Consider the following 12,891-nt stretch of genomic DNA (forward strand, 5'->3'; position numbering starts at 1 on the left):
CAGGGAGTGACCCTGGGCTGGACCATTTTCTAGCCATGGCAGAGCCAGGGGTTTTTATGGAGAAGCTGTGATACTACGAGGCCTCGGGTTAGAGCTACAGACCGAGCTCCTGAGACATCGCCCCTGTCCACGAGCAGCCAGGAGATCACAGAAAAGGCAGCCAGGGTGGTTTTTTTTTTCCTTTTTTTTTTTTTGAGACGGAGTCTCACTGTTATCCCCTGGGCTGGAGTGCAAATGGCACAATCTCAGCTCACTGCAACCTCCGCCTCCTGGATTTCAGCAATTCTCCTGTCTCAGTCTCCCGAGTAGCTGGGATTACAGGCACCTGCCAACACGCCCAGCCAATTTTTGTATTTTCAGTAGAGACAAGGTTTCATCATGTTGACCAGGTTGATCTCAAACTCCTGACCTCAGGTGATCCACCTGCTTCGGCCTCCCAAAGTGCTGGGATTACAGTTGTGAGCCACCGCGCCCGGCCCTCAGGGTGGTTTTCTAGACAGTGATCGTTCAGCTGGGTCTTGAGAAATGCGTAAGGTTTAGACAGGCACAGGCTTGGGAGGGAGGGTTTGGTCAACACTCTTGGACTGTTTTTCCTCACTCAGTGTATCCACACCCAACACTGTCTGCGGGGCACAGGGCTCCCGCCTCCCAACCCAGCCTAGCTCTTGGCTCTTCTCACTGGGACACTAACCCAAGTCAGACATACTATTAACCCAGGTCCCTGGGCTCCTGCTGCCTAAGAGGAGCCTCAGCCTGAGCAGGGGCTGTGGCCTCTAGCTGCTTCCCAAATCCCAGAGGAAGGCTCTGGAGGGACCTCCGATTTTCTCAACCCTGTGGTCAGAGCTGGCATCTGCATCCAGGCTCTTACAAAACTTGGTTGAGTGCAAATCTTGTTTTTGATCTCAGAAGCGTAGGAGACAGGATGACAGCCAACCGTTAAACACAAGTGGGGTAGCCACTGTCTGGCACATGATAGGCTCTTAATAACGGGCCTGTCCTTCCCCATTAGCAAAACCCGATTTTTAGTTAATAACAGGTTCTGGTTTAATTCTACAGTATATAAGTGTTTATTACTTTATTACTTAAATAAGAGTCATCTTTTTAGACCATGTCAATGAGCCTCCCGTCTAGGATTCCATCCCTCCTCTCCCTGCTCAGGGCTGGGCATCCTATTTCTGTGCACAGTCACTTTTTTTTTTTTTTTTTTTTTTTTTTTTTTGAGGGTCTTGCTCTGACTCCCAGGCTGGAGTGCAGTGATATGGTTAGAAATCACTGTAGCCTCCACATCCCAGGCTCAAGCGATCTTCCCACTTCAGCTTTCTGAGTAGCTGGGGCCATGGGTGTGCACCACCATGCCTGGCTAATTTTTTATTTTTTTTGTAGAGAGGGGTCTCATGACGTTGCCCAGGCTGGTTTCGAACTCCTAGGCTCAAGCAATCCTCCCACCTCAACCTCCCAAAGTGCCGGGAATGCAGGCTTGAGCCCCCGTGCCTGGCCTAGCCTCACCTACATGTGATCCCCCCGCCTTAGCCTCCCGAGTAGCTGGGACTCTACTCGATTAGACGCTGCTCTCTAGTTCTCTTTATGGGACTTTCTTCTTCACAAGACTGAACACCCTCTGGGTTCAAGAACTGCTGTCTCTTTGACCTGCTCTCCCCCAAGGACTCAGCACGCTCTGAGCCTGCAGAGCCTTCCAGGAGTGCTGGCTGAAGAGGATGTAGCAAGAAATACAGGCGGATTTTAGATTTATCTTTTTCTTTTTCTGCTCTTCCAGTTTTCATTTACAGTTCAGAAGTTATGCCAAAGTCACCTCCCTGTTACACAGAGTGACAATATTTTTCCACTTAACACATCACATTCCAGTCAGGGGACACGGCTTCACGTACCCCCGAGCCTCATCTTTACTCATCCCCTGGGTTGTGTCTCCCCAGCCCTGGTGAAACTGAGCCAATAAATGACAGTGCTGGTTCTGCTGTTCCATCTTGCAGCAGGCTCTTCAGAAATAACCTATGCCATGCAAGCAGTAACACCAGAAATGGGCTGACTCTGATTTCTTTGTTTTTGTTTAGACAGGGTCTAGTTTTGTCACCCAGGTTGGAGTATAGTGGCCCAATCACAACTCACTGCAGCCTCGACCTCCTGAGCTCAAGGCAGCCTCCCAGCTCAGCCTCCTGAGTAGCTGGGACTACAGGCATATGCCACCATGCTCGGCTAATTTTTTAATTTTTTTGTAGAGACAAGGTCTCACTATGTTGCCCAGGCTTGTCTCAAACTCCTGGGTTCAAGTGATTCTTCCTCCTTGGCCTCCCGAAGTCCTGGGATTATAGGCCCAGACTAAATCTGATTTTTTTTTTTTTTTGAGGCCGAGTCTTGCTCTGTTGCCCAGGCTGAAGTGCAGTGGTGTGACCTGGGCTCACTGCAACCTCTACCTCCTGGGTTCAAGCAATTCTCCTGTCTCAGTCTCCCAAGTAGCTGGGACTATAGGTGCACGCCACCATGCCCAGTTAATTTTTTGTAGTTTTGGTAGAGACAGGTTTCACCATCTTGGCCAGGCTGATCTCAAACTCCTGACCTCAGGTGATCCGCCTGCCTTGGTCTCCCAAAGTGCTGGGATTACAGGCAAGAGTCAACGCGCCCGGCCTCTCTGATTCTTAATAAATGAAATCTGCCATCTAATTTTGAGTGGGCAGGTCTTAACCAGGTGTGGAGCTAAGAAAACTTTGGAATTGACCTCTGCGGCTGCAGACAGACAAGGGCAAAACCCACTCCAAGTCTGCAGGTCCTTGGAAATACTTAACCACAGATGCTTCACCACTTGTTCCATTTGCCCGGACCCCAACCCCCTGCACATGAAGGAGCTGCAGAAGTTGCCAGAGACCAGGGAGACCACAATGCAAGCTTCTCCCCATGGGACGCAAATTAGGCAGGTGTTTCCCCTCCCACATTAGCCCACGATCTGTCAGATTACCCCGCTACAGAACCTGGGAAGACCTCTTTCTTCCTGACCTCCAACAGATTCCTCTAAACATGCACGTTTCATTTTTAACAGCTGAAAACAACAGTGCCAATCCACTCTTACTTTCCCCAAGCCACAGTTTTTGCATAAATGAATGAAAATCCAATCTATCACTAGCCTCCTGGAGCCAGGTGGGGCAAGAAAGGAAACAGCTTCAGAAAGAGTATTGTCAGGCGGCTCCCCACAGCAGCACCGCCAAGAGCAAGGAAACACTTCCCACGTATTCCTCTAACCACTGCCTGACGTTATACCCCCGTTGGAAGGGAGTGGCTGGAAACAGCTACTGTTTAGGAGGGTGTGCACACACGCCGTGGGGTTCCCTCCCAAGGACAGACCACCAGGGGCTCGGGAATGGGCAGAGTCCTACCGAAAAGGCCATGGGGCTCCGACTGGCGCCTCTCCGTGCTTCGATTTTGGTCCTTGTGTTTCTTGTTGCTCCTGAGACTCCCAAAGCGCCTCATGGGTAGCTGTGGCCACAGGAGTGGCGACAGGTGAACATATCAGGACCCACAGAACCGGTGTCAGCCCCAGGTGGCAGGGAGCCCGAGGAGCATCAGCCCGACAGGCACAGGGCACCCCAAAAGCTCACAGTGGCAGCCTGTGCTCAGGTGACAACCCGGGTCCAAGCGTCCTCACCAGGGGGTCTTCAGGGCGACCTCACCGCAGCCCCAGAGTCTGTGAGGCGCCAGGGAGTGGAGCCGTCCTGACGGGGCTGCACCTCCGGCCACAGCAGCTGGAGCGTCAGCTCGGCTGTCCTTAAGTAGCAAGAAGCTGCCGGAAGCGCAAACAGAACTTCGCAGGGGATTTGTTGATGTAGTTAAGGTCAGCTGCTCACTGCTACTCTCCAGGGCTTTTTTTTTTTTTTTTCTCCTTAAAATTAAAAAAAAGGAGGGAAGACCAGATAGGCAAAGGAGGCACAAGCCTGCAAGTCATGTGCAGCCGTGCATGATGTCTCTTTAAACAGACTGTAAAAGGAAACCACCCTGGGCAGACAATTCTTGGCACCAATTGGCCGGAGCACATTCCCATTGTGACATGACATCACACAACTATTTTGATTCATGGGTTCCAGGGCCCCACGGGGTCAGAAGGCTCCGGCTGCTGCTGGGTGGAGAAGCCACACAAGTCCCTGGGCTGGAAATTGCTGAATCTACTTTGACTCGGTTCCACTCAATGAAAGTAGCAGCGCCGTCTTCAAGGAGGGGATACGGCTGCCCGACCGGAATTTAACGGAAGGTCTTCAGCAAATGCGTAATTTGAGCTCTGGACTTGCTGAGAATTGCAGCCCGACAGAGCTGGAAGAGATTTTAGAGCGACCTAGTCCAACTCCCTTCTATGACAGATGGGGAAACAGGCTCAGGACAGGGAGCTGACTTCCCCAAGATCCTGTGGCCAGTGGTAGAACCAGGACTGGCGTTTTCAATCTCCTTGACTCCTAAGCCAAACCGCTGATCAAATAAAACCTAAAACATTTATAATTTGTATATATTTTGCAACTAAATAAAACAAATTTTGGAAGCACAAGATAGAAAAAAAAAATCCTCGACTTTTTGGCTGATAGCCTCACTAAAGTTATCTGCTTTGCTACTAACCAGCTTTGTGACCATCAAAGAGTTACTTCCCATTTCTGAACCTCAGTTTCCCCCTTAGTGAACTAAGACAAGACCAGGTCGTTTTAGGATTTAGTCTAGGACCATGCACAGTGGCTCACGCCTGTAATCTCAGCACTTTGGGAGGCTGAGGTGGGAGGATGGCTTGAGCCTAGGAGTTCAAACCCAGCCGGGGCAACATAATGAAACCCACATCTCTATTAAAAAAAAAAAAGAGAGAGAGAGAGAGATTTAGCCAAGTTCCAACAGTCTGAACCTCTCACAGTAATTGATTCTTCTCAAATGACTATGCACATGAGGAGGAGACTATGTCAGACCAGTTAAATAACCCCCGAGCTAAAGATTAGTAGCCTGGGTTCTCCTGGCCGCCCATTAGGGTGGGATAACCTCCCAAAACTGCAACGCCATCAGTTGCTTCAGTGGAATTGTTATTATCTACAGTTCGTCCGAAAACAAGGGGATGGGGTGTGCGGTGGAAGCACCCCAGCCACTTGCCACTGGAGCCCAGGCCTCCCCAGGAACCACGGGTCCAGCCTCCCAACTTGGGTCTGGCTGCTTTTCATGCCTTTTCTCTCGCCTCTTTCACTTGCAGGGCTCAGTGCCACTGGAGTTGTTGGCCCAGTCACTGCAGATGCCTGATGAGATAACGATGGCTCCAGGCTAGGACAGCAGGAGGGAGACCAAGGGAAGTCTTCGATTCTACCCTGTGAGATGAACCCCTGGAATCTCAGCTCCCACCCCAGATCTGCCACTCCCATGGGGCTTCCATCCACAGAAGCCAGAGACGCCTCAGATATGCCATTCCCACAGGGCCAGCATCCACAGAAGTCAGACATGTCCCAGATCTGCCACTCCCATGGGGCCACAATCCACAGAAACCAGACACATCCCAGATCTGCCACTCCCATGGGGCCACCATCCACAGAAGCCAGAGGCGCCCCAGATCTGCCACTTCCACAGGCCCAGCATTCACAGAAACCAGATGTGTCCCAGATCTGCCACTCCCATGGGGCCACCATCCACAGAAGCCAGAGATGCCCAGATCTGCCACTGCCATGGGGCCTCCATCCACAGAAGCCAGAGATGCCCAGATCTGCCACTGCCATGGGGCCTCCATCCACAGGGGACACACTCCAGCTCCCAAGAAGCCTGGTCGGCCCTGGCGTGGCTTCTGTGTGGCTGGAGCTGCTTCTAGCACTTCAGATGCCATTGACTGGTAGAGCAACTGCTCACGTGATTGGACCTGACCCATTCTGTCAAGATGTGTGAGTCTGTCCTTCCCCGCCTAGGGCACCTGGCCCATCTCTGTCTAGAGTGACCTCATAGTCATACCATTGCTTAGCAGATCAAGAAACTATGGTCTCAACTTTTCTCGTGCAATTTCTACCAAATGGACTGAGTGACAACTGTCTACTTGGTGCTGTGCTGAATGTTGTAAGGTCAGGAAGTCCTACAAGGCATGACCCAGCCTTTATTCATTCATTCATTCATTCATTTATATTGAGACAGAATTTTGCTCTTGTTGCCCAGGCTGGAGTGCAATGGCACAATCTGCAGCCTCTGCCTTCTGGGTTCAAGTGATCCTCCCACCTCAGCCTCACAAGTGGCTGGGACTACAGGTGCACACCACCACGCCCAGGTAATTTTTGTATTTTTTGTGGAGATGGGGTTTTGCCATGTTGCCCAGCCTGGTCTCAAACTCCTGGCCTCAAGTGATCCACCTGCCTCGGCCTCCCGAAGTGCTGGGATTACAGGTGTGAGCCACCACACCTGGCTGGAATTTTCTAACCTACCTGCTTTCGTTTACACCATTTGCCCTGCCTCCTAAGCCCGTGGTTTTTAGCTCTGCCTGCTGAAACCCTGTGAAACCCTTACAGCCCAATTCAGAGACCGTGCCTTCCCCCAAGTGAAGCCTCCCTCATCACTCCCCAAAGAAGGGACTTTTCCCTCCTTTGAAAGATTTTAGCTCTTCTACTCTATATGTGAATGTGGCCCTTGCCACAGAGAAGACTGGGAACCCCAAAAAGGTAGGGGCCCAGGCCTCACCCATCGTGGGGATCTCCCAAGCCTCCAGCAAGGCATCTACTTTGGGAGGCACTGGACAGTCACCCTGAACCCCTGCAGTCCCTCCAGCTGCCCCTGCTCCCTGGTGGAGCCGACTGGAGGGGCTTCACGGCCAGGCTCCTCCCAGGCTGCTGGTTAGCTGCAGCCAACAGTGGGCACAGCAGATGCCAGAAGGAGGGAGGAGCTGAGGCTGTCATAGCCCCCTACATCCCTGCAGAGTCACTCTGGCCTCACTGTGTCATCTCCCAAGGGAAGAATTCAGCTCCTCTCAAAGAAACCCTCCCCCAGCCTTCTGTCTTGGGTCAGGGACCAGCTCCTTCATCGTCCGGGCACAGCACTGGCAGCAGCCCTGCTGATATGAACCTGAGTTACTACACCAGCCCTGGGGGTTCCTGGCAGCCTGCCCACACCTTTGAAAGTAGTGTCTTTATTCAATTCTCCTCCAACGATCCAAAAAGTCCAGTGTGCCTCCTTTCTCCTGCTGGGACTGATAGATAGATATGGGGATCAGGTATTTGTAGCACGGATGCATGAATGAACACACAAAATAGGTCTTGCTCTCAGTGACTTTGCAAATGAGCTGGAGACAAAGATAAACAATGCTAACTGCATGCAAAAGCTGTGAGTATGTGAGCTGTGGCTGCAAGTGTCGCCAGCACAAAGGAAGGAGAGGAGAGGGCCCGTGTGGCCCTGCCTGGAGAAAGGGAACTTGAGATGGGCCTTTGGGGTTGGAGGGTGTGAAGAAGAGGGGAGAACCCAGGCCAGGCCAAATCAATGCCTGGAGTGGGGGACCCCAGCCTTCAGAAACAAGCCACAAAATCTACCGCCAGCTGGGTCCTCGGTATACTGTTGGATGATTTCTGTTGTTAAATACAGTAGCCCAAACGTACTGTGATTAAATTCTGGAAGTAGGTAAGTTTAGGAGTTTCATGTGTAGATGTCTTTTTCTTTTCTTTTTAAAAAATCAGCTTCTAACAAAAATTGTTTTCTCAAGCTAAAAATAAAATAACACCCAGTGTGGTGGCTCACACCTGTAATCCCAGCACTTTGGGAGGCTGAGGCGGGAGGACTGCTTGAGCCCAGGAGGTCGAGGCTCTAGTGAGCCATGATCCTGCCACTGCACATCAGCCTGGGTGACAGAGTGAGACCCTGTCTCAAAAAATAAAATAAAATAAAATAAAATAAAATAAAATAAAATAAAACAAAGCAAAACATCTTTATGAAAAGACCTGAACAAGTATCCCAATAAGAAAGAGGCAGATTTGATTAAAAGGCAAATGAAAAGGTTTTGTTTAAGCCAGTGTACTATTCTTACACTATATAATACAACGGACAGAAAGAACATTTCAAGGCCGGTTGCGGTGGCTCACACCTATAATCCCAGCACTTTGGGAGGCCGAGGCAGGCAGATCGCCTGAGGTTGGGAGTTCAAGACCAGCCTGACCAACATGGTGAAACCCTGCCTCTACTAAAAATACAAAATTAGCTGGGCATGGTGGCGCGTGCCTGTAATCCCAGCTATTAAGGAGGCTGAGGCAGGAGAATCGCTTGAAACAGGAGGCGGAGGTTGTGGTGAGCCAAGATCACGCCATTGCACTCCAGCCTGGGCAACAAGAGCAAAACTCTGTCTCAAAACAAAAACAAAAACAAACAAAACAAAAAAAAGAACATTTCAAAGTTTAGTGACTGAAGGTAAATGTATTTAAATTTGTGTGGAAAATAACCAGCAACTTAGGCAGGCCTGTTGGTTCTGTGCTTGAGTTTAAATGGTCATTCATTCAACAGGTAGTTATTAAACCTCTAGCAAGTGTACAGGGCAGTTGTTGATTGAAGGGATGGGGTACTACAAATAATTCAGACATTCCTGTCCTCTAAGAACCATATTTTATTACTAACATAATAACTCCCATTTACTGAATGCCTAGCATACGCCAGCTGGGGTGCTGGTCACCTTACAGTTATTATTTTATTTCATTCTTCCCACACATGAGCAGGGTAGGCATAATTAACAACATTTCATTGAAAGACGAATAACTGAGGGTCAGAGAACTAGTTTGACCAGGATGGCACAGCTGGCAAGTTGACAGAAGATGGACTTGCCCCTCATGTGGACCCCTGATTCCCAAATTCACATCCTTCCACTATTCCATACTTTCTCATCGATGTGCACGGGAAAATTCGTCAGCCATTGAACACCCTACCCTGAATCCCACAGGACTCCCAAGGACCACTGCGGACTGAAGGGATTTGGAAAATAATTTCTTTCTACATCCTGAGTTTTGATTTCAGGCTGGGAAATTAAAAGGCAAAAGAAGCAGCATGTTTAAAAATCCTGACTACAGCGCATGCCTGTAATCCCAGCACTTTGGGAGGCCGAGCCGGGTGGATCAAGAGGTCGAGAGATCGAGACAATCCTGGCCAACACGGTGAAACCCTGTCTTTACCAAAAATGCAAAAATTAGCTGGGTGTGGTGGTGGGCACCTGTAGTCCCAGCTACTCGAGAAGCTGAGGCAGGAGAATCACTTGAACCTGGGAGGCGGAGGTTGCAGTGAACGGAGATTGTGCCACTGCACTCCATCCAGCCTGTGCAACAGAGCGAGAGTTCATCTCGGAAAAAAAAAAAAAAAAAAGTCCTTATTTGCATTAAAGCCATCTCGTAACACAGACTGGACGAGTCAGGTGACCTGCCACGTGGGTGCACCATGCTCTGGAAGCACAAAGCCGGCCGCTTCCTCCCCGAGGCCACTTCGAGGTGGCCGAGCACAGAGGTGGGGCACGAAAAGCTCCTCACTGCTGGGGTCTTTCTGTTTGACTCACACAGGCCTGAAATTCCTCACATGAGGGACAAAGCTTTGGATCCCATGATTAGTGATGAACGCTGATGGGCTGGGAGAGGTGGCGCCTTCCCATTGCAGGGCAGGGGCTAAGGACCCGTTCTTTGGCACATGTGGGCGGGGGAAAGTTGACCACTCACAGGTGGACAGGGACACCAAACCCCCTCTTCTGTTTCCGCCAGCCGCTGGTCCCACATGAATACAGGGGAAACTCGCTGCCACACCTGTGACTCCGCTCAGAGTTCGTTCTGACAGAATGCTTTCCACACTCAGAATTCTTTTTTGAAGGGAGGGGCTGAAAAAGGAAGGAACGAATGGCTCCCAAATAGGAACCGTATTTTCTAATGTATTTTAAAAGGGCCAGGGCCTTTTTGGATCACAGTTTAAAACTCACACCCCTGGTTGGTGCTGCAACCCAAAGCCTGGCACGGGACCAGGTAACTGGGGTGCCAGATGCCTTTATCTCTTAGCAATGCCCCGTGCTGTGTGGCCAAGGCTTCCAGGTCACCATTCCAACACTAGGTTTGTAAGATCTGGGAAGGGGTGACATCAGAGCTCAGCTCATTCAACGCATGTTCTTTACATGTGTCTTCTGGTGGCTGTTCTTTAGATTTCTGACTACAAACCTACCTTTGACAACTCGAAAAATAAAACAGTGTGGAAGAACACCACCACGAGGCGTTTCACACTGTTAGTGTGCTTCATTGTTTTCTGGCTTTTGGTTTAATTTTCTCCCCAGTGAGACTGAAAGCTCCCCCATGGCAGGGATCTCACCCACAGAAGAAAGGAAAAGAGCGCTTACTGAGTTCCTCCAGGTGACTCAGGAGCAGCACGGTGGGCCAGGGCTCGGCAGCCCTGGGAGCAGCATGTCGTGTTCCTGGGGGACACTTTGGCGGCTGTTCTGGAGCCAGGGAGTTTGTGCTGACTGTTCCCCTGCCCTCGGCAGGGCTTCAGGCTTGGCCAGCCAGGGCTGGGCTGCAGGAGGCCATGGCACTGGGTCCCGTTCACTCTAATACTTGGATTCTACCAGGTGCATCAGCACCCCCATCTGGATGCTGCAAAACATTCCACAGCCAGACTGTGCACTACACAGCGGAGCTGGGGGCGAGAGAGGTGAGGAAGGAGAAGTCAGGGGAATTGCAGATGGGCTCGCAGATGGAGCGTGGTCACCCCTGCTTCCTGTGCATTAGGATAAATGGCGCGAAGGTGTCCACCCTTCCACGAGAGAGACGTGACGGCGCTCCTGTGGCTCTGATATGTAACCCCCACCCCCAAACTCTGGTGACCCAAAACATGTGAGTAAACCCTTTAATTGCTGGAGGTTCTCCACCGGTGCCCCGGGGGCCACATTCCAATGGCATGGGAGAAGTGCTAGGACATGTGGCACATGTTGTCCCACTAACCTGGTGCTAGTCCAGGCTGCAGGTTGGAGCCCCACCCCAGGCTTGTCACCTGGTGAATGGGACTCTGGGTCTCTGTTGCAGACACCATGGTTGGCGCCCAGCCTCCACTTGTTCCCCACCCCACCCCTGCAGTGGGTGTCTGAGAGCCGAGGGCCTCATCAGGCCAAACTGCCTCCTCCTCCAGGCAGCCCATGAATAACGACAGGGTCAAGCCCCTTGAAGCTCACCCTATCTCTGGACTTCCAATTATATCAAAACCAAATTTTCAAAAAGACCCCAAGCTTTCCTTCTCATCGAAGCCACTTTGCATGTTATGTGAAGCTGCAAATAGTTTCCTTGAAGTTGTCACTGGGGACCCAGATGAGAGAAGAGTCACTGAGACTCGGTGTAACCACCCTCCCTCCACACGCCTCCATTCATTCATGAGACTGGCGCTTCCCAGGGCAGGGCTGCTGAGGCCTGGGAGCACCGCACAGACAGAATCAGTGCGGCTGACGGAGAGATCTGCCAGCAGAGCAGGGCAGCGGGAACCCTAGTCACCCGCACCCTGCAGTTGTACAGAGCTGGAGACTTTGCCCACAGTGGTTTCCTACATTCTTCTCAACCGTGCTGTATGGTAGGGAGGCCAGCCACGACTATTCAGCTCAAGAACTAAAATTGTTTTAAAACCCAAGAGTTCAGAGGTGCTCAACGATTTGCCCAGTATCTGCGGGCAGCCTGTGGGATTGTGGGGGTTGATGCTGGCTCTGCTGGTTCCTCATCCGGGGGGCATCAGGAGCCGGGCTGCCCCTGCTCCGACACACTCAAGGTCACTCACAGCCTCCTGGTGACCACAGGAACTGGAGCCTGAGTCTCTGAGTGACAAGAGGGTGACTTTTTGGGTAGACCGCTGCAGAAGCAGGTGAGGACGCACCACTCAAACACTTCCGGCTCCTCCTGAACCTTTGTGGATCACGAGGCAGTACCTGAAAAGCACGCAGTCCCCTGCACGGCTGCATTCCAAACCACATCTCATTATGTAAGAGGGCACGGGTCCCCTCCAGGCCGGGGAGCAGCAACACGCGTTAGCACATATTTGCTAGAGCTCTCCTGCTGGTTGCAAAATACTGTGTCATATTTCATGGAAAGTTCTAAAGGTCACTGCTGCACTTGACTCTGAGATCGCCACATCGCCTCTCTGGGGCCTCCCCGTCCCTGCCCCAGGAGGTGTTTATGAGCCGGCACCTCTGTGGAGCACCCTCCGTCCTGACTCAGGCCCCCATGCCTCTGTTCCACGTCAGCCCGACACACTCATGGTCACGCACAGCCTCGTGGTGACCACAGGAACTGGAGCCTGAGTCTCTGAGTGACAAGAGGGTGATTGTTTTGGCAGAGACAAAGCACCTCAGCTCACACAGCTCCACTCACACCAGCGACATCTAACGCCACTGAGAACTGGCAGAGACAACAGGGTATCTTGATTTTAAAAACACAGATAAGTACTAAAAAGGAGAAAAACAATCGCAATAATTATTTTTAGCATGCCGAAATGCAGCACCCAAAAAGTAAGAAATCCCTGGATCTCCTTAAAATCTTGAAGGGGCATCACATTCCCCCATGAGGGCTCGGTGGGGCCCTTTGCAGTCCCTTCTCACGGTGCCTGGCATCCCTGCAGTTGCTCAGCATCCAAGAGCACACCAGGCCAAGAGCTCTGAAGGCTCCACCAGCAAGAACCTGCCCTGATTCCAGCTGCTCCATGGCCCAGAAGCTGAGCCCTTGGCTCAACGGGGGCCACCAGGCAACGGTTTCTGAAAACCAGATTCGGAAACTCTGCAGGCCAGCCATTTGGGTTTTCTGTTTAATTCTCTTTAAGTTATTCAATTCTCTTACAAATGCTGAAGTGAGCTGGGAATGCACCGAAGCCTTGGAGAAGGACCCGGTTAACTCCCGGGCTCAGCAGAAAGCCAGTTTGATCTGTGGTCTC

The 12,891-nt window shown here is 51.3% G+C and overlaps 1 protein-coding gene across 15 annotated transcripts in view; it reads right to left on the reverse strand.

Annotated features, from left to right (window-relative positions):
• The window catches only part of PRKAG2 (protein kinase AMP-activated non-catalytic subunit gamma 2), a 323,235-nt gene that overhangs the window by 186,897 nt on the left and 123,447 nt on the right, over positions 1-12,891 (reverse strand). For 5 of the 15 annotated variants that reach the window (XM_074036395.1, XM_074036387.1, XM_005551223.4 and 2 more), the window contains exon 1: positions 3,384-3,747. The exons of the other annotated variants lie outside the window; for them this stretch is intronic. Coding sequence is in view for 2 of the 5 variants with exons in the window: in XM_074036387.1 (XP_073892488.1) it covers positions 3,384-3,477 (94 nt within the window). In the remaining 3 variants the exon portion in view is untranslated. Of the gene's footprint in view, positions 1-3,383; positions 3,748-12,891 lie in introns of those variants that run through there. 15 annotated transcript variants of the gene reach the window in all.

Source organism: Macaca fascicularis, chromosome 3 (genome assembly GCF_037993035.2).
Source record: "Macaca fascicularis isolate 582-1 chromosome 3, T2T-MFA8v1.1".
Lineage (NCBI taxonomy): Eukaryota > Metazoa > Chordata > Mammalia > Primates > Cercopithecidae > Macaca > Macaca fascicularis.